Source organism: Oratosquilla oratoria, chromosome 5 (genome assembly GCF_046742065.1).
Source record: "Oratosquilla oratoria isolate Oo_2021 chromosome 5, ASM4674206v1, whole genome shotgun sequence".
Lineage (NCBI taxonomy): Eukaryota > Metazoa > Arthropoda > Malacostraca > Stomatopoda > Squillidae > Oratosquilla > Oratosquilla oratoria.
In genome coordinates this window covers 88,375,527-88,396,936 of record NC_134781.1, presented here as the reverse complement: position 1 = coordinate 88,396,936, position 21,410 = coordinate 88,375,527, and the positions used below count along the sequence as shown (strand labels likewise).

The window sequence follows — 21,410 nt, the reverse complement described above, 5'->3', positions numbered from 1 at the left end:
ATTCCACCTCATGCACCACAATATCATCCATATACAACCATTTTCCATTCACCCCTATCTTCTGTCCTCTCCCATCCTTCTTCAACAGACATTCTCCTCTTCCCCAAAGCCCCTTTCACCCCATCCATCCATCTCATCCTAGGTCGCCCCCTCATGTTCACTCCCTCCACATCTGCCTTCCATACATCTTTTACTAGTCTTTCTTCACTCATTCTTTCCATGTATGTATGTATATGTATATATATATATATATATATATATATATATATATATATATATATATATATATATATATATTATCAAAGGTGGACAATTCCAGTTTTACAGTAGTTGCCTTTAGAGTAATTCATGGTTGCCCACAGACAAATTGTCCACCCCTGCCATATATGAATGTGTGCTATAAACTATTGAATATAAGGTTTACACATTTGAATCATGAAACCCTAATCTGGAGCCATGATAGTTTCAGTAAATATGCATTTTTCTGTTTTCTTAACAGATGAAGTGTAGCAGACTTGTTGAGGCATCAAAAGAGAATCTCCCGTCTTCATCAGCTTCAACACCTACAAAGTCTCGAGGCGGTGCAAGTCATACTAATATTGTTTTGCTAAAAGCTAAGTTGCAGGAAAAAGATGCAGAAATCTTAAGGTTGAAGCGTATGGTGATCACCAAGAGTAGGTAAGACTGCCAGGGGAAAAAAAATAGGTACCATTGTAAAAGTAATTACGTATTGGGTGGTTAATGAAACAAAATCAAAATGAATATATAAATTATTTAGCATAGACAAAAAAACAAGCATACACTCTCAGGGCATAATCAAAACTGCCCATTTGGGGGATGCCAAGCAAAGCAGGAACTCTTGGATGAGTGAGCATGATATATGGTTCTTGTTTACATGCATATTTATGAAATACAAATAATGTATACAATATTAAATAGACAATGCTTCAAGAACACCATTACATTTTTTTTTTTTTTTTTCTCTCCAGTACTTAAGGTGATATAGAATATATTTCATCTTCATTGAAAACTTTCCCATCAGATGCATTATGTTTTATCATGACAATGATACTGAACATGGACACTTTTTTAATGTTTTAGGTTAGCCTCTGGGCAAAAATGTGTCCTAACCGAAAATAAGAAAGCAGTTGCAGACTCTATTAAATCAAATAGCAAACTACTAGATGAAGTCAGAAGTGTTCGAAAAGAGCTCGAGGAGAAGAACCGAGAGTTACGGATACTGAAAGAAAATCATGAATCCTTACAAGAGAAATTTAAGAAGATTCAGTCAGGAAAAAATATATTAATGAAATCACCTAAAGGTGCAAAAGGTATTATATGCTTAATATTTACTTGTTTGTTTATTAATTTAATTTGTTTTATGTAATAAATATATATATATATATTATATATATATATATATATATTCTTCATCCTCTTCTTCTTCTTGTTCTGAACACAAATTAGGTTGTGAATTGTGGTTGTGCCAGGCCTTAGGTCTTTCCTCAGAGCTAATATTTCCAGTAGTTTATATACTTCCTTTACTTCCATGTAACATTCTGATCCTCACCCTTCTCCTTAAATCTTTTCATCCCATGGTGAAGATTGACTGGAAATTTTGTTCATAATTTCAACCTGAACTGAAGCATCTTCATAGACCTCTCCTTCTACCTTTAGTTAGAGATTTCTTTCCTATGTCTCAATGTACTGTCAACAAACCTGTAAAACAGCTTGGGTTCATCTTCACATTTATTAGTAATGCCTCTTTCAAAGCTTTCTTCTATGTAGATTCTCTTGTTTACATCTAGCTCTTGTATTCTTCCTTTGCTGTAGTGTTTCTTCTTTTCCATTTTCACCAAACCATATTTCTGACTTTCTGTGCTGCTTTCCAATTTAATCAACCAAGTCTTTAATCCATCTTTTTCCCGCCAATCTTTGACATATTTTCCCCCATCAGAGTTGTAGAATCTTAGAAGACTTCTCATATAATTTTTGTCTCTTGTTTCCATGAATTCCTCAAATCAATTAAATTTTCCCCAAAATTTGATCAGCTTTGTCTGTATTTCTTTCTTGGATCTATTTCTTCTACTGCCAGCTTTAGTCTGGTCAACCCTCTTCACTTCATCACATTGTGACATTCCTCCTCATTTGAATGTGTGTGTGTTGTGCATTTACCTTTGATGATTTTTATAACTCGTAATCTAATTCTAATTGTGCTTTTCTCAGGACCAGATTTAGGAGGTGCAAGAGTATGTAACCCTAATAAATACCAAGATCCTCTTCAGGAGAGGCTTGACTGTAAGATATTTTCGTTTTGTAGCTCTTTTCCATTTGTGTATTTGACCTCGTATATTGTTATTCTCTCCTGTTATACAAGTGATATAGTTTTCCATACTTTTTTTTTTTTTTTTTCTAAGTTTCTGTAAACAAGAATTTTTATATGTGTATTGCTTACCATCATCAGATGCTCTGAGAGAAAATATTGAGCTGGAGAGCCAGAGACAGCAACAGGAAGGAAAGATAGCCAAGATGCAGATGCAGCTCGATGAACTCTGCAAGGAGAGAGAGGCAATGTTACGAAGTCTAGCAGAGGTAAGCAAAAAAAAAAAGGAAGGAACAGGGGCCATTATTACAAAGAATCTAGGTTTTATCAGCAAGTCTGCTTAGGAGGTGTGATTCCTTAGGAGTTATGTTTGAATAACCTATCAGCAGAGTTGGTGCATTAACCCATTCAACTCCGATGACAAGATGTCTTGTCATTTGGTCAAATAAAACAAAAAATCATAATAAAACAACAAAATGTTTGATGATCAAACAGCACCAGAAAAATATGACGTCGTCAGTCCTCCTCCTCGAGGAGGAGGACTGACGACGTCATATTTTTCTGGTGCTGTTTGATCATCAAACATTTTGTTGTTTTATTATGATTTTTTGTTTTATTTGACCAAATGACAAGACATCTTGTCATCGGAGTTGAATGGGTTAATTCCGAACAGGTCATGAGTTACTAATGCAGTAACCCAAGTGCCCAGCTCTGGTTACTTTATATTTTAGAATAGAGAATATTAATGTTGTAGTTTATGTATTATTTTATTGAGAATATTCGTAAGAAGTAAATACTTCTCCATTTAATTTTGTTTTTTTCCCATCAAAATCATTCTAAAGGAAATTAAGATTGGTAACACATTGCCGGTAATGCATTGACGGTAATGCACTACCTGTCCGGTGGTAATGCCCCCAGCTCTGCCTATCAGTCAGTCCATTGTCCCAGTTATTTTTTCCAGGAGACCTGTGGCCCCCAAGAAACTTGCCTCAGCCACCAGTTCACCCCATGAGTCACTCAGTGAAGAGATTTTGTACATACATACATACATATACCAAAGGCTTTTTCACCCTTACACAGGGGGTAGCCAAAAAGAAAAAGGCATAGAAATCACTCCCACTCATTTCATTTCCCATATATTCCACTCCCCTCCACCCTCCTCCCTCCCTCCTATCTTGGCACCTCCTGGATGATGGGTCATCCAGGAGGTGCCAGATTTTGTGTTGTCTGGAAAGAATGAGTACAACAAAAAAGATAAGATAGAGACCATCAATGATTTATTCATTTTGTGCTGTCTGGAAAGAATGAGTGTAGAACAAAAAAGTTAAAGTACAAAGGGACCAACAATGATTTATTTATTTTGTGTTGTCTGGAAAGAATGAGTGTAGAACAAAAAAGTTAGAATACAGAGAGACCATCAATGATATATTCATTTACAAGAGAGAGGAGAAAGTTTTGGGAGGAGTAGTAAATCCTGTACTTTTGATCTGCTGTTTCATAGAAAAGTGGTGGGATTAATCAGCATTTACTAGTTATGTTATTTTCTTCAAAATCACAGAAAACAGAACAGCAAAGGGAGTACGAGGATCTGCTTCAACGGCTAAGTCAAAGTCCACCTTCGCCGTCTTCCCAGCACCATTACCAGATAAGACTGGCACAGTTAGAAACGACTTTAGAGACCAGAACAAAGGCCCTTCATTACTTAAAACAGAGACTTGACAGGTGAGTCTTAAGAACTATTTTCTAATCTACCAGTTTCTACTTGAGGGACAGAAATTAATCACAATAGAATTTGTTTTACATTCTGTATATCTAGTTTGAAACTAATTACATGAATTATTATGAGATGTTATAAAAAATAATGAATTTCTGATATTTTGAAATAGAATGTATGGAGCTCCAGAAGCAGTGGAAAGACTGCATGAAGAAAATCAAGAATTACAACGACAGATTGATCTCTTGCACCATCAGTTGTACCACTAGAAGATGATGGAGTATGCAGATGGTAAACTACATACTGATTGTAGAGGTGCTAATATATTTGAGGTGTGATCTAGTAGTAAGATGTAGTTCTTGTAATCTATCTCAAGGGTTCTCAACCTATTTGTTCATGGACCCCTTTTTTATGGAATCTCTTTCCTAACCTGGAGGTCATTTCAACACAGAATAAAGTCACCAGGCATTCACTAACTACGAACAGATTTTATATATATATATTTATATATATATATATTTATATATAAATATATTTATATATATATATATATATATATATATATATATATATATATATATATATATATATATATACAAACATATACATACATACCTGCCTGCCAAGCCTCTGTAAAGAGCTCCATGCAACCAAGGTTGAGAATCACTGTCTAACCAACTGAAAGAGGAGTATGATAATTAGAATGGTATACATTGAAGTAGGATAAATGCATGAGGATAGCCTAGTCTCAGAGGAGTAACACCCTAGTGATCTGCAGACTCTATTGGTATTTATATTTTGCAAAAATTTGGATATGATAGTGTTGTGGTAACCATACAGTAAACCTAATTTCCACAAGGAATGAATTGAAAAGGTATAGTACTTATGAAGTTTAATTACTGTAGAGATTTTTTATATCGAGTATGACATCCCTCCCAGGATGAAAAGTCATAGTTCATTTGTCATATTTCTTCAGAACAGATTAGAATATTTGGTGAATTATATTTGCTAAATGCTCCTTCATTTTTCTTTAATTTAGATGGTAATTCATGCTGACGATGTTAATTTTGTACAATGAGAAAAGGTCATATAACCTGCTTTATATTGTGGTCCTGTTGAGATAATGTACAGGTACATTAACATCATTTCATGCTGTATCTCAGCACTCATTGCTCATAGATTTACAACATTTTGACAATGTAGATCTCATCCCAGGAAACATAGTGGTGATCTAACTCAGTGTGGCATTATTTACACATTGTTCTCTCAGGAAGGAAAAAATAATCAGTTGAATATACGTTTGAGAAGTCAATAGGATATAACATTGAATTCTCTGTGCTGGGGTCATCTCAACACCCAAATGCTGTTGCCAAAAAGTGTCCCTTTTTTTTAGTAGAAATGAAAATAGTCCTCAACTTAGAGATCCACATTCTCATTTCTCTTGGGTTGCCTTATAAAAACAAGGTGACTGTTTTCTTGAAGATGTGTTGCCTCAGGTTCCTTTTACTGAACACCTATGGCCTTGAGGGCGAAGGTGAACTGTGATGGATACAAAGGTTGCAGCACCTATGCTGGCATATATCTCCTCTTGTCACCTACTCCTCTTGGAAGATGGTTAACATGGAAGTCCTCTACTGACCCTTGAAGTTGTTTCTCTCTTGATATTAAAAGGTGTTTCAAGTCTCTCCAGCTTCAGAGCAGTCAACTTAGTCACACTATTGATTAGACCACCTCTGTAGGACTTCAAAGGGTCACAGTTATCTTGAGAGAATTCAATTGTGTTGAGGATATTAGGTGAAGAAAGATTGTCAGGGAAGAATTGTAGTTGAAGGTTTTATCTCTCAATCCATTTGTCTCCCTCTCTCTCTTGCTCTCTCTCTCTCTTTCTTGCTCTTTCCTCTCTCTCTTCTCTCCTCCCTCTCTCTCCACTCTCTCTCCTCTCTCTCTCTCCTATATGTCTATTGGCTCCCATTTCCTTCCCCTTACAATACTGCAGTTTGTAATAATATGCAATGCAATATTTGTGTTCTTTTATCCTATTTGCAATTTACATCTTAGTAAATAATAGTTGCCTGATCTGTGTGAATTATGCAAAATGTAAAATGCAATATTAGTGTATGTAATTGCTTATGTACATTTATATTTATCTATGTATATGAAAGCCAAAATTGGAGAAGTGTGATCACTGTTGGAGTTGGAACTTTCCGTTTAATAAAATCAAGAGAACAGAAGTTAAGATATTGGACCTCACCTCTGGGTAGAGGTGAGTTTAGTGGTGGTTCTTTGATCACTGAGCTGGCAATGGGTTTTCCATCTGCGCTGGGGTGTTTTTGGTGACGTCCTTTTTTGCTCATTGTTACAGACTCTCGGCTCACATGCTGTAGTTGTATTGAAAGAGAGAACCAAATCAGCAGATTGAGTGATGGTTGAATGTTATGGCATGAAATGTTTTATGAAATTGGCATATGAACACCTTTGACCCGGTGAAATGTTCAACAAATTTTGCTCTGGCTTCTGACGGGTTATTTTATTCAGATAAGGGAAGTTCATTATCCCGGAAGAGTGAAGGTCCATCTCAACCTACAAGTGGTCCAAGCTAGAACAGTATATGAATTCAAATCTGAATATGATAATTGGAAAATAAAGATATAGAGTAAGTTGGAACCATACATGAACTTGAGCCTAGATATGGACCAAAAGATCTCCTGTCAGCATGCTCCGCCTTTGTGATCCTTTGTAAAAAAGATTAGAAGTCGGGACCTCATGAGCATTGCTCTCTCCCTGTATACTACAATACTCTTTCTATTCCTAACATTCACATGTCCCCTAGTATTCATGTAAAACAAATTTTTACTGCTTTTGAGAGACTTCTTGCTATTCTATACATACATATGTATGCTATTCTCTACATCCACAATACACTCCACAACGGTTCTTAATCAGTTTTGTCATATGTATTTTCCAAATATGTACATACATACATACATATACCAAAGGCTTTTTCCCCCTTACACGGGGGGTAGCCAAAAAGAAAAAGGCATAGAAATCACTCCCACCCATTTAATTTCCCATACATTCCACTCCCCTCCACCCTCCTCCTATCTTGGCACCTCCTGTGAAAGCCAAAAAAAGACCATTAATTTTTGCCAAATACTTCTCATTTACCAGTCTTACCACAAATACTGACCTATGCATCATCCCCTCGTAAATCTACTTTCTTGTCTTAAAGGAAGTAGATAGGTGGTAAAGGGAAAATGGGTTGGGGGAAATATTTCCTTTAGCCCATGTCCTTTTTACCATTCGTCACAATGTTCACACATTTAAAGGAAGTAATTAGACTAGATAGTCTTTACCAGTTCCATATGGAAACATTGCATAAGCAGAATAAAATTATCTGGTGTAAGCCAGAATAAGAATTATAAAGCACATAACTATAATAAAGGGATTCATGTGGAGGAAAAGAGAGGATGAGAGCAACCAGGACTCGTGTTTGTATGGTATTAATCTTTCAACTGTTGGAAGTTTACCTCAGCTTCATAGGCTTCATAAATCACTTCATAAGAACCAGAGGAAAGGATTCAGGTCACTTCTCAAAGTGAAAGGAATAATGAAAATATATTTTAGTTCTTTGTGAAAGGTTTTCATCAGACGAATAAAATTTCCTGGCGAGAGTTAGAAAGAGATTTAAAAGTTGCTTTCTATAGTGAGAGTTGAAGTAGCTTTCACCCTTTTACTTCTGGTTTCCTTTACCTGAATAAAATAATTTGGCAAGAGCCAGAATTAATCATAAAAGTTACAAGTGTTAGTTAAGGTAGTTTCTACCCCTTGGAGTTCAGGAGGTTTCCCTTGGCTGTATAAAATTGCCTTGTGAGGAGAGTCGGAATAAATCAAATGAGTCACTTTTTATAGAGAAAGGTTTAAGAAAATAGTGTGATTATTTGATACATTGGGCTTAGCCATTGCAGCCTGGAGCAGCCTTCTACCTGCCTGATATGTATATATTTATATAGTACAGTGCATAGTGTCTAATGCAAAATGAGCTATGTTCAGAATGCCTGTGGTACATTTTGTGATCATCATTGGTGCTGAGTATAGTTCTCAGTAGCAGTTAAATGCAGTATGATATTTATTTAAATTTTCTATTTTTGAATACAGCAGACCATTTCACTGGTCTCATGACTTTAGTTATTAATGTGGTTTACTGATTTTATAGGAAGAAAGAAGCTTTATATGTGTGCAGAAAAATATCAGTTACTGTAAAGGCCAGTATCTGAAAATTTTACATGTATGAAACCTTTTTTTTTTTTGTCTACGTTGTGAAAACACACAAAACCTCCCATAGATTGTATGAATTGTGATGGTATTTTGGGACTGGATATTGCCTGTTAGACACTGCCATTCAAATGATAGGATTGTGCCACATTTGATAATACTGGATATTTATAGAGATTAGCTAAAAACTATTTTGTTAAGGATGTAATTTTTATTGATGGCCTTGCAGAAAGAAGAAAATCGTCTTTAACATTCATGTAAGTTTGCAAGCAGCATTGTAGATATTTATGTTGCAGTAGGAGCTTTTTTATGGATCAGGTAGAAATAGGTAATGTTATAATGTCATATAAATTCACGACTTGCAGTAAATACTGTTGTGTCAAGTTTTTGGTTGGGTATAATTTTTTTGGACTTTGTTGTTCATGTGGATATGCAAAAACTATAATTTATGTAATATATGAACTGTGATCTCCAAGGACAGCATCATTCATGATGGAATAGTAAGGACAACCTTTATGTTTGTCCTTCCATTAGCAAGCACACATTAGTATTCCTCAGTTTTGCTTATAGTTAGAAACCAGAGGTATACAAGTAACTTAGACTATGTAAGACATTGTCATCATAATTTTGTGTAGAGATTACCATGGTCTGCTACACTGCTCAACAAAATCTTTATTTTCATGTGAAAAATGGATATCTGGAGCAGAAATTTTGCTAATTTTGAATATCCTTGCATGCTAAGGTTGAAGGACTTATGCAATGTATATAGGTTTACAGAAGATGTTTTGATGAAGATTTGTCTCAAATTTTTTAGTGCCACCTATTCAGCTGTCATTTTTGAGTAATAATTTTTTTTTCCCCTTATGATGAAAGTCGCCAGACCAGCCATCACTAATAGGTCAGTCTTATCAGTCATCGAAACCAGAAAAATAAAGTGTTAAAGGAGATGGTAAAGTAAAGTTTGGAGAAGGAAAATAGAAAGAAGAAATAATTGAAGTCAAAAGTTTCTCTTTATATTTATTATGTTTAAGCTGATTCCTTTCCCCATATAATTTGGCAAAATACATGCTCTCTTCCTTTCTTAAGGCACTCACCTCTCATACATTACACACTCTTACTAACCAATCAATTGCTAACTTATCTCCTTTTTTAATTGTCTACACGGAATAGTCCTGACCAAAAAACCAAACTACCTTAGATTCAACCACCACGCAGAGACAGAACACCTCATACTAATACCCTACACTAACAATCCCTTGATAACAACACATTATTTTTTTCCTGAGGGACCTATGGGCCTGCCCAGTGGCTATTGCCAGTTAACTGGGAGCAGTGTTTCTCCTGAAAGAGAGATCTTGAGCTGCAGATTGATTGATTGTCTGCACACTAGTATCATACAGTCCCACTGCTTTATTATATATTATCAGTGTCACTCATCAAAGGATGTTTCTTGATTATGAGCCAAAGTGTGGTTATGAAAGTTGTATGCAGGCAGTACCACAGGGCCTTTGTGTTACATTATAATCCAGAGTATCTCGGCATTCTTTTATGTGTGGAGATTTTCTTCATTGTGAAAAGGATTATCTACTCTTTTAAGTTTGACTGTTCCACCTTTCAATGCTCCTTAACTGGACTTTGCTTTACCACCCTTTCCACTAACTCGTGTCCTTTTAAACAGGGGCAAGGAAATTATTCCTGTTGTTTGCTTCTTGTGACAAGGTGTCAGAGTTGGTAACTCCCTTCATGGAGAGATCCTCTGTAGATGAACACACACACACACGACAGTTGAAGTGACAGCGAAGGTTGGAACTCTAGGAAAACTTCAAATTTCATTGATCTCAATGACGATGGAGTACCTTTGTTGTATTAGTAGAGAAGGGGAAAGCTCGTGGTGTAGTGGGAAGGTGAAGAAAAAGGAGAAAGGGAGGGATTACTAAGGAAAATGGAAGGAAATGAGGAAGGAGATGAATGGGCTCCCCCGGACATCAGAAGAATGTCAACAAAAGGGCTGCAGACGATGCAGGTGAAGTAAAAAATATCAGTAAAGGCACTAAAATTAGAAATATAAGAACAACGCAATAGAAAGTGGAGATAATAATTTTCATGGATTTAATGAGGGAGGGAATGCCAACCTCCCCCAATTAGCAAGTCTAGAGGAAAAACTAGAAAAAATTAATGAACACTACGACAAGGAGTTGAATACACAGAAGAAATAGAAATGGCAGAAATTATGAACAAGCATTTTAAATCTGTATTTACGAGGAAGAATATATAACTTAGAGATATCGAGTGGGAGGAGAAAGTCCCCCCTATGAAAGAGATAGAAGTAACAAGGAATGAAATAATGAATCACTTGAGTAATCTCGATGTCAGAAAATTGTATGGACAAGATGAAATGGCCAACTGGTTTTTGAGAAAATTCAGGAATGAACTAACAAAATACACAGTCTAATAAGCAGTTCATTGAAAGAAGGAAAAGTTCCAGAACATTGGAAAAGAGCAAATATAGTAACAATATATAAAAGGGGAAACAAGGAAGACCCTACTAACTATAGACTGGTCTCTCTTACAAGTATGATAGCTAAAATTTGTGAAAGAATCATCAAAACTAGATGGGTAAAGCATTAGGGAAAAAACATACTAAATCCAAGGCAATTTGGATTTAGACAGGGACAATCATGTGTCACAAACTTAATGTGTTTCTATTCAAGGCAAATAGATGTAATACAAGAAAGAGATGGATGGACTGATTGTGCATTTCTAGACCTGAAAAAAGCTTTTGATAAGGTGCCACATAAGAAATTGCTAAAGAAATTAGAAACTGCAGGAGGAATACAGGGCAAACTGCTGAAGTGGATGGAAGACTTGCATGAAAGAAAAATGAGAGTGGTGATAGGAGACAAACACTCTAATTGGGATGAAGTGATTAGTGGAGTTCCACAAGGAACAGTTCTGGCCCCAATAATGTTTGCTATATATATTAATGATATGGATAAAGGAATTGAAAGTTATATGAGCTTCTTTGTGGATGATGCAAAATTGTTGAAAAAAGTGAACACTATAGAAGATTGTGAGGCACTGCAGAGTGATCTCAATAAAGTATGGGAATGGAGTAGGAAGTGGGAGATGGAATTCAATATCAAGAAGTGTAGTATAATGGAATTTTGAAAAAGCAAAAAAAAGAATAGTGGGATCATATACATTGGGAGAGGAAGAAATTGAAAAAGTAGAAAATGAGAAGGACCTGGGAGTCATTATTATGAATAATATATCCCCTGAGAATCATATAAACAAAATTTTTGGAGAAACTTATAATTTAATAAGAACAATCAAAGTGCATTTACATACCTGGATGAAGAAAATACTAATCACTTTGATAAGACCAAGATTGGAGTATGCAGCAATGACGTGGTCACCAAGTACAAAAAAATGTATAACAAAACTTGAAAGAATACAAAGAGCAATTACAAAATTGGCACCAACACTCTCAGAACTATCATATGAAGAGAGACTAGCAAAAGTTGAGCTACAGACACTAGAGCAAAGAAGAGAGAGAGGAGACTTGATAACTATTTATAGAATCATGAAAGGCATAGAAACTATATATAGAGAGGATCTAATAAAAAGGGATAGTAGAAATACAAGAGGACACAGAAAGAAAATAAAAAAAAGACAGTTATAGAATAGACCTGAAAAAGAACAGCTTTCCCCACAGGGTAATAGACATTTGGAACAAGTTAGATGAAAATGTGGTGTGTACAAAAAAAATACACAAATTTAAAAACAGTCTAGATGAAACGAGATATGAAGACGGGACACCACGAGCATAGCTCCCCTTTCCGTAAAATACAACTAGGTAAATACACACACACACAGTACAATATTGTACATGGTTTTTATACATTTGTCTTATGTCCATATATATTATGAATAAAACAAAGGGTCACATTTGTAATTGATGATTGAATGAGGGGATATGGATTGGATATAAAATTTTGAATTAATGACTGTGGGTAAAAAAGGATTCTACCTTGCACTGCTTAGATATATGGGTGTCAGGTCATGTTTCATGTAGGAATGTCTGGTAGATGAGCACAGGCCCATTTGAAATAAAACGAGTTTCATATCCTTTTGAATTCATGTAACCATGACTACTAAGATAGTAACTGTTGTTAGTCAGAAAAGGTAATGATACAATGAAAAAAGCACCTGCTTCGCCACCTGGCTATGCCAGGGCATTTGGCCTGCGGCACAGTTCCTTTGATTGTAGGAGCATTTTGTGCCCCCTCCCTCCTGGCAGACATGCCATAGGCCTAGCATCTGTGGCATAGCCAGATGTACTTTACCCAAGTCTCCTTTGGCAACAGTTTCTCCTGTTGGGAGGGAGAATAAAGTTCCCCTGTAAGGATCAAATATAAAATGTTAAAATGGTTTAGTTTATTCATTTTACATACATTTTTTCTTTGAAGAAGAGTTAGTGTCTTCTACAATCCTTTTTGGAGACTTTTTTTCCAGTAGTTCAATCTTTTCTTTTTTGTACTCTTCCTGTTCTTTCAATTCTTGTACCACTTCTCTGAATATACATTTCCTTTTTCGTTGAACCCTGTTGTAGGGGAGAAAGAGTACTACCACAGAGTGTTCCCACTTGAGTCGCAAAAGGTGGCAAAAACAGAACAGGGATAGGACTAGACATCCTACTCTACGTAGCCCCAAAGGGGGCATAACTTAAAAAAAGCAAAGGCATAAAAGGGTCTGGGAGGAGTTTTCCAACCAGATATTTTAATGTACATGGATGTGGTACAAATGAGAGTAAAAGAGAAGAGATAGGCAGTATGTTTGTGAGAAGAAAGATGAATGTGTTGGCACTGAGTGAAACTAAGTTGAAAGGGAGGGGCAAGTTTGAGTTTGGGAGTGTAGTTGGGAGGTTCTCAGGAGTGAAGAGAGGACAAGGGAGAGAAGGGGTGGCTATACTAATAAGTGAAGAGATAGATAAGCATGTGGTAAAGTAGAAAGAGGTTTCTTCAAGGTTAATGTGGATGAATATGAAACTGGGAAGGGAGATGTGGGTCTTTGTAATTGCAAAAATGGCCTGGTAATGAAAAGAATGTAGAAGAAAGGGAGGCTTTTTGGATAGATTTAAATGAGTGCGTAGAGGGTTTTGGGAGAAATGATGTAGTGGTATTGGGAGATCTCAATGCTAGTGTAGGAAACAAACCATTAGATAGAGTGGTTGGGAAGTGTGGAGTACCAGGAAAAAATCATAGTGGAGAGTCAATGGTGGAGATATGTCTAGAGCTGATGATACCAAACACAGTGTTCAGGAAGAAAGTCAAACATAAGTACACATGGGAGGGGGTGGTGGATAGAAGGGTGGAAGATAGGGCTTTAATGAACTATATAGTGGTAACCAGGAGAAGAGTAGGAAGAGTTTTGGATGTACATGTTCTTAGGGGAGGCAGTGGGGGAATATTAGATAATTTTTTTGGTGGAAAGTAAGTTGAGAGTGGATGATAGATGGAGAAAGAGGAAAAAGACAGAAGGTAGGGAGGTGGTTAGAATGCACTGCTTAAATGAGAAAGAAAAGGAGAAGGAGTACAAGAAGAAGCTGAGAGAAAACTGGAAAGGAGTGAAGGATAGAGTAGAACTAGGAGTGGAGGAGGAATGAGGATGTTTCAAGGAAGGAGTCACAAGGTGTCCAAAGATGGTGTGTGGAACAAGGAGGATGGGAGGAAATAGAAGGAAGGGTAGTGAGTGGTGGGATGATGAAGTAAAGAAGGTTGTAGAAGAAAAGAAACAAGCATTCACAGATTGGTTATGAAATAGGACAAGAGAATCATATGGGAGGTACAAAGAAAAGAGGAGAGAAGTAAAGTATAAGATAAAGGAGACAAAAAGGAGAGTAGATGTGAAATGGGATAAGAGTACGACAAAAAAAAAAATAATAATAAAAAATAAAAAGATGTTTTGGAAACAAATTAAGAGAGGAAGAGGAAGCAAATCAAATAGAGAAGAAAAGGTAAAAGGTGCAGCTGGAGAGATAATAATGGAAGAGACGGCAATAAGAGGAAGGTGGGCAGAGTATTTTAGGGAGTTGCTAAATGTGAAGGAAGATGGAGGGAAAGGTAGTTGCAGTGGGAAGTGCTAAGAAAATGACGGTGATGAATGAGGGAAATGGAGGAAAATAAGAAAAGATGAGGTGAAAGCAGTTATTAAAATTATGAGAGCAGGTAAGGCACCTGGGTTAGATGGGTGTCCTGTGGAATGTCTAAAAAAGGGAAGTAAAGTGATGGTGGACTAACTGGTGAGATTGTTTAATGTTTGTCTAAAAGAGGATGAGTGTCATAGGACTGGAGGAGTGCATGTGTAGTTCCACTTTACAAAGGAAAAGGGGACATGTGAGTTTAGTAGTTTCAGAGGGAGTTTGTTGAGTAGTTGAGAAGTCTTATGGGGCTGTTTTGATTGAGAGGATTAGGAAAGGAACAGAGAGAGTAATTGGTGAGGAACAGTATGGTTTTAGGACAGGTAGGGGTTGAGTGGATCAGAATTTTGGGGTAAGGCAGATATGTGAGAATGTTTTAGGGAAATGTAAGGATGTTTTTTGGGCATTTATGGATTTGGAAAAGGCTCATACTAGGGTAGACAGGAAAACACTGTGGGAGATATTGCAGATATGGAATAGGAGGAAAGCTGTTGAGAGCAGTCAAGAGTTTTTACGAGAGTAGTAGAGCCTGTGCTGGAATTAGAAATGGAGAAAATGAGTTGTTTGAGGTAAAGGCGGGATTTCATCAGGGATGTGTCATGTCTCCATGGCTGTTCAATTTATACATGGGGTGGTGCAAGAGGTAAATGCAAGGGTAATGGACCAGAGATTGGAGATGGTTAGAGAAAATGGGAAATCAGCAAGTTGTTGTTTGCTGCATAAGGGGAAGGAGAGGGGGGGGGATCGCCGATTCAATGAAGCGGCCTTGCAGTGGGTGTGCTGTGTCTTGCTACACTGCTTCTGACCCAGGGCAGTGGGCGAGATGCAGGAATGACCCGTCATCCAGGAGGAGCCAAGAGAAGAGGGAGGGAGGGGTGGTGAATGGGAGTGGAGTATGTGAGGATGAAATGGGTGGGAGTGGATTTACGCTTTTGACTTTAGGTACCTCCCTTGTAAGGGGGAAAAAGCCCTTAGTATATGTATTTATGTATGATTTTTTTTTCTTTCTTTTTCTTGGAAAACTATTTCCCAAACCTTCGTAACCTAGGCCCAGAAATGACAATTCCTCGTGTTTTTTGAAGTGAGTTGCTTTCGGGAGTGCATCTTGCCACAAGGTACCTACCTAATCGTGTTAACAACTCTTATGAAACCCGTCACCTATGTCAGCTTTTTGCCCGGTTCTGGGAAGTACTGGGTGGGGTGATAACGTCATCAGGAAATTATTTTTTTAAATATATAAGTTTATAGGTTAGTGATTGCGCAGTCCCCTGAAGATTTTTTTCACATTTTCTGTTTTCGTGTTGTATCGTAGCATATCTGCCAGTGTATATGACAGGTTTTTATTTAATTTATTTAATTAATTTCTATTCTTATTGCTATAATCATGATTATTCGTATTCTAACGCGACCATATTTTAGAATAAAAGGATAACAGAATGCAGACCAGCATGTGATAAAAGACTGAAGGGGCTTGGAGTGACGTATTAAACAGTAGCCCACTGAACAACGACTATATAATGCTAACGGTGAGATTCTCTTCATAATACATCAGGTAAATTGATCAGAATATCTCCGTCGTTTTGTAAACAAAATGCGTCCAATCATTGCTGTCGATATTGCCGCCAATACAATATCGCTCTTGCTATATGGCAATGAATCGAAGATATTTTTTTATACTAAACCCATGTTCAGTAACTTTAATTAAGTTGATGATACAAATTTTCCCCTTGAAACACCAATATTTGTTCTCAAAATCTTGTAAAATAGAGGGATGTGTAGTGCACCGGTGATTACGACATACAGTTATAAAATAATATTAATTAATTTACCTTGTAAATTGAATTTGAAAAGAATCCCTACGAAATAATACAATGACGCATGAGCCATTAAATAATTTTGTAAAGAATTATGTGCAACTATTTTTTTATAGAATTATGTCTTAGATATTTGCCGTCGTGTATACTTTTTCGATGTAAAATTTATTGTGTACATTGTTTTATGTTTTAATGTGTTCGAAGAACATTTTTATCCAGATATTTTATTAGATAATTGTTTTTCGATCTAAATGTTGATCCATTTTTATTATTTCAAGTATGTTTTTTTATGAAAAAAGAACGCTATTTTATTACAACGAAGGCGACGTTGCTGAATGACGTAATGTCGTCTGTAATGACGTTCACTGGACAGACCTTTACTTTAGATAGTTATGTAGGGTGTTACTGTACTTTATTTTATTATTCATTTATCTATCTTTGTTTATTTGTAACCACAGTGCAACAAGACAAAACAAAACAATCATTTAACAATGGGACTGTGGAAGTAAAGATGTGCAATGTTGGTATCATTAGCAGATGTGATCGCTACTGAATCTGTAATTTCAGTGGTACAGAAACAGACACATACCTGTATGTCGATGATTTGTTTTCAACAAGGGTTATTTTACCTTGCAAATGAGAGAGAATGGTGTGTTTGTTATTTTCATTTTAGTTTATCTATTATTTTATTTTTCATGACTTTATAATATTTGAGCTAAGTCCGTCTGAAGATCATCCTAACTTCTGGATAGTTGAATCTTCGCTCTGTGTGTTTGTGTATGTGTGTGTGTAAAATAATTTGTTCATTCATTCATTCATTCATTCATTATAGAGGTTGGATAAGTCAACGTACACACACCCACATTAGTTAAATTTCATTCAGCTACTCCGATCTCAGCACTTCAGTGATGGAGGATCACCGTGCTGTCACCCGCCACATTGTTTGAGTCAAGCAACGTGACAAGGCACCGTTAATAAAGGACTTGCAATGGTTGCCATGTTACTCTTAGAAAAAGAGCCAAAATGTTCACGGTGTTTTCCTCATAATCTTTGCCGTATGTATGGGATGATTTTACCCGTGACCTGTGATTTGCTACTTATATACATTTACCAAAAGGCATTTTCCCCCTTGTAGGAGGGGTAGCCATGCCAGTGCATACTCCCACTCATCTAAATCCCATTTCATCCCTGCCTTCTACCCAACTCGTCTCCCCTCTTTTTTTTTTCGCATCCTTCAAAAACATATTTTTATTATTTTCAAAATTACGTATCAAACACCAACCCCACCTCACATCCGCTCTCCTCTTGTCCTCCCTCACTTTGTTTTTTGCTTCCTCCCTCATTGTGACTCACATATACCTCCATATATATATATATATATATATATATATATATATATATATATATATATATATATATATATATATATATATATATATGGAACGAATCGCTAGTAGCAGCTATGTAATTCAAATAATTATAATCAAACGCGGCCGTCGCTAGCTCCCAACACAGGTCCACTTAGCGTGAATCCCACTTGATATCATATAGCCACATTGAACGTACAAAACGATTGATAATACTCACACACACACACACAACACCTTAAATTCCTGGATTCGCTATCATTTCACATTTCATTACACATTTCCAACGTATCTCCACTATGTATTTTTTCTGCCATCCAATACATTCCTGCTATTTCATCTATCGGTTCAACTGCTGTGATATTAAGATCCTTCATCATCACAACATTTGCATTTCTACCAAGACTCTATACACACTCTTTTAAATAAATCAAAATCACCAATTTCTCCTCGGTTTTCTTACTACCAGAACCATATACACTCACAAATCCCCATATATATATCATCCCAGTCTCACCTTTCTCCACATTATCGTCGGTGATGCTTCTCTCCCCTCCACCACGCACTAATCCATCTCCTTCCTTTCCTGTGGCACCTCACCCCGTCTCGAAAATCCAACCCGCCTTTCCCTTTCAGTTTCACTTCACTCAACGCTAGCACATCCATCTTGCCTCGCGTGAATATACTACTAATCTCTTCCCTTTGCTATCATCCGTACCACAGCCATGCACATTCAATGACTCAATTACTAGGATTCTAGTTGGAGTCCTCACAGACCTTCGTATGCGTTGACTTTTCGAAGGAGAAAAATACAGAGTGGGATATCGCCAGTCCCTTCACTCTCTCCTGTAACAAAATGAAACGCAGTCGACGCAGCACAGAGCATAGGAGACTTCCTGTTGCTGAATTGAAGTACAGTTTGAACTTCTCTCTCACTTGAAATGCTGAGGTAGCACATCTAGAAACATTTCAAATGGGGGAGAAATTAAAAATGTGCTTCAGTTCAGCAACAGGAAGTCTGTCTTTGTTCTATGCTGTGTCGCCCGAGTCTCAGTTTGCGCTAAGGCACATACACGAATTGGAGTACGGTGGAGGCCCTGTTGGCGTCTTTCACACTAAAGGATGAAACGCACGAGAGGCTGTTTAACCGCTCAACCGCTGCGGCTGTTTAGCCGTTTTTATATAACACACTACTTTTAATGGAATTGCGCTCATTAGCGGTTAAGTAAATAATGCGCGCAATTCCATTAAAAGTAGTGTGTTCTATAAAAACGGCTAAACAGCCGCAGCGGTTGAGCGGCTAAACAGCCTCTCGTGCGTCCGTAGCCTAACACAGGGGAATAAAAGAAGAGGTAGTCATAGAAATGACAAGAAGAAATAGTTTTAAGGAAACAGCATAAAGGAGGGACAGTGATAGTTCAAATACAAGTCATCGGTCCTTAATGAGTATTTCGCTCTAACATATATGAATGTGTGGTTTTTGGTCTATAGGGATGCCTCGCAACATTCCCTGAAGTAACTGAATGACCATTGATTTGGTCCTATACTTAATATGTGTGGTTATTCAGTCTGGAAAGTACATTTTTACACGATCTCACCAGATTAATGATATATTTATTCGTATAGTTGGGAAAAGTATCCATGAAATCAATGGATAGGGCAATCAAGCAATTTTGTTAAGATTTAAGATACAGCCATGACACCAAAAGACCAGCAGCTGCATGCATCTGAAGTCATTATGTGCCCAGTGCATAGCTACCTATAGGGAAGAGTTTTTGGTCTTGTGAAGAATGTTTTGTGCCTACACGAATTAATGGACTTTATTAAACTTCTTTTCCAGACCTTAGTAATTGATTAACATAGTCATGGTAATTAGAAAATTAGGTAGATTTTGTAAGACAAATTGTATTAAAGGCTTTTTAAGTAGATATTATGTGGAGCACTAAATTATTGCCTTTGCCCTTGTGTTTTACAACTCGTCATCGAAAAAAGAAGAAAAAAAAAAGAAATCTTTAACTGGGCATAGCATTTTCAGGTTTGAAGCCAGTCATAAGGGGCTTCCACTGTATCATGTATAGATAATGGATGCAGAATCTGCCTTGCATGCTTACAACTCAGTGTCAACAAATTTCAAGATGCCTGCCACCCGTATGTTAAATTATATAATAAATAGTTTATAAACCAAAACTGTTTTCTTTAGTTTCCAATGAAGTACATTTCCAAATGGATCAGACTGGATATTGAGTAAAGTGCGGGAGAACAATATGCAACAATCATCCTCGGCAATTGTAATTGTTATTTCGAACTATGTGTACTTTCCATTATATGCACTTCATGTATATTGATCATTGCCCAATAAACTTATTATTATTATTATTTATAATCAAGAGCTCGTTGGATTTGATAAAGCTTTCAGCTAAACAGAAAGGAGACATCATGACTGTCCTCAAAGAACTGATGTAAGAACGATCAATCTACCTGCATGCACGTCCCCCCAAAATATGTGCTACAAAGGATAATAAAAAAGAAAATGGATTAGATGTATGGAAAATTATATTTTGACATTAAATAGACGGTTTGGTTTTAGATTGCAGAAACCTTGTGTCAAATCTACTGAGAGGTTTACGAAGCAAATGGATAAATTGTTTATCCTGATTTCAAGAAATCTGGCACCAGCCCTTAACCTTGTAGTACCAAACATCCACCATTCGTTTGGTCCTCTTGTGTGGAAAGGTGAAAGAAATAGTCTTGGTTAATAGAAATATTGAGCTCAGACCGAAAACTTAAGCGCCATGCATCTCCAGATGGGAATGAAGATACTGACAGCTTTTGAAGGTCGGCGGCAGCAAGACGTGTCTATGACGTCATCCACGCCAGACAACATCGTTGGTCCTAGTTTCTTTGACAGAAGCAAATATATTCCTGAAGGAAAATATGGATGGACTGTGTCTAGATATTAAGAAAAAAAAGACAAGATAACCTAATGTGGCAAACAAAATTTTGAGAAGTTAAGGATATTAGACTGGGTGAAGGATTTTCTGTAATATTTACTCTTGAGTTACGAGCGGAGTGTCCATCACATAATCACATTCAAAAAATCTAATCTAATTTATAGTATTTACATTGTAAGAATATCTTGCAAAGAAAAAAAAAATGAAAAACGGCAACAATAAATTAGAGGCTGGTAAGAGGTGAACAAGACATCCATGTCGTTTATATAAATAGCAAACATTATTGGAGCCAATACAGAGCCTTGGGGTACTCCACTTATCATGCCTACCCATATTGAGTTCTTTTCTCTAGGTATCACTCTCATTTTTCTTCTTTTCAAGAAGTCCTCCTTTCAAGAAATGTGTGTGTGTGTATTTACCTAGTTGTATTTTACGGGAAGGGGGGCTATGCTCGTGGTATTCCGTCTTCATATCTCGTTTTATCCAAGGATACTATATGGACCTTGTTTTTAAATTCGTGTATCGTTTTTGCACACACCACATTCTCATCTAACTTGTTCCAAACGTCTATTACCCTGTGAGGAAAGCTGTTCTTTTTTAGGTCTCTTCTATAAATGTCTTTCTTGATTTTCTTTCCGTGTCCTCTTGTATCTCTACTATCCCATTTTATTAGATCCTCTCTATCGGTAGTTTCTACGCCTTTCATGATTCTATAAATAGTTATCAAGTCTCCTCTCTTCTTTGCTCTAATGTCTGTACCTCAAGTTTTG

General features: G+C 36.7%; 1 protein-coding gene across 1 annotated transcript in view; it reads left to right on the top strand.

Annotated features, from left to right (window-relative positions):
* Window positions 1-4,515, top strand: part of LOC143025300 (uncharacterized) — a 159,397-nt gene extending 154,882 nt beyond the window's left edge. Inside the window, exons 11-16 of the mRNA XM_076184775.1 lie at window positions 500-678; window positions 1,102-1,331; window positions 2,227-2,298; window positions 2,465-2,592; window positions 3,882-4,045; window positions 4,210-4,515. Coding sequence (XP_076040890.1) covers window positions 500-678; window positions 1,102-1,331; window positions 2,227-2,298; window positions 2,465-2,592; window positions 3,882-4,045; window positions 4,210-4,306 — 870 coding nt within the window. The 3' untranslated portion in view covers window positions 4,307-4,515. The remainder of the gene's footprint in view (window positions 1-499; window positions 679-1,101; window positions 1,332-2,226; window positions 2,299-2,464; window positions 2,593-3,881; window positions 4,046-4,209) is intronic.
* The last annotated feature ends 16,895 nt before the right edge of the window (window positions 4,516-21,410 follow it).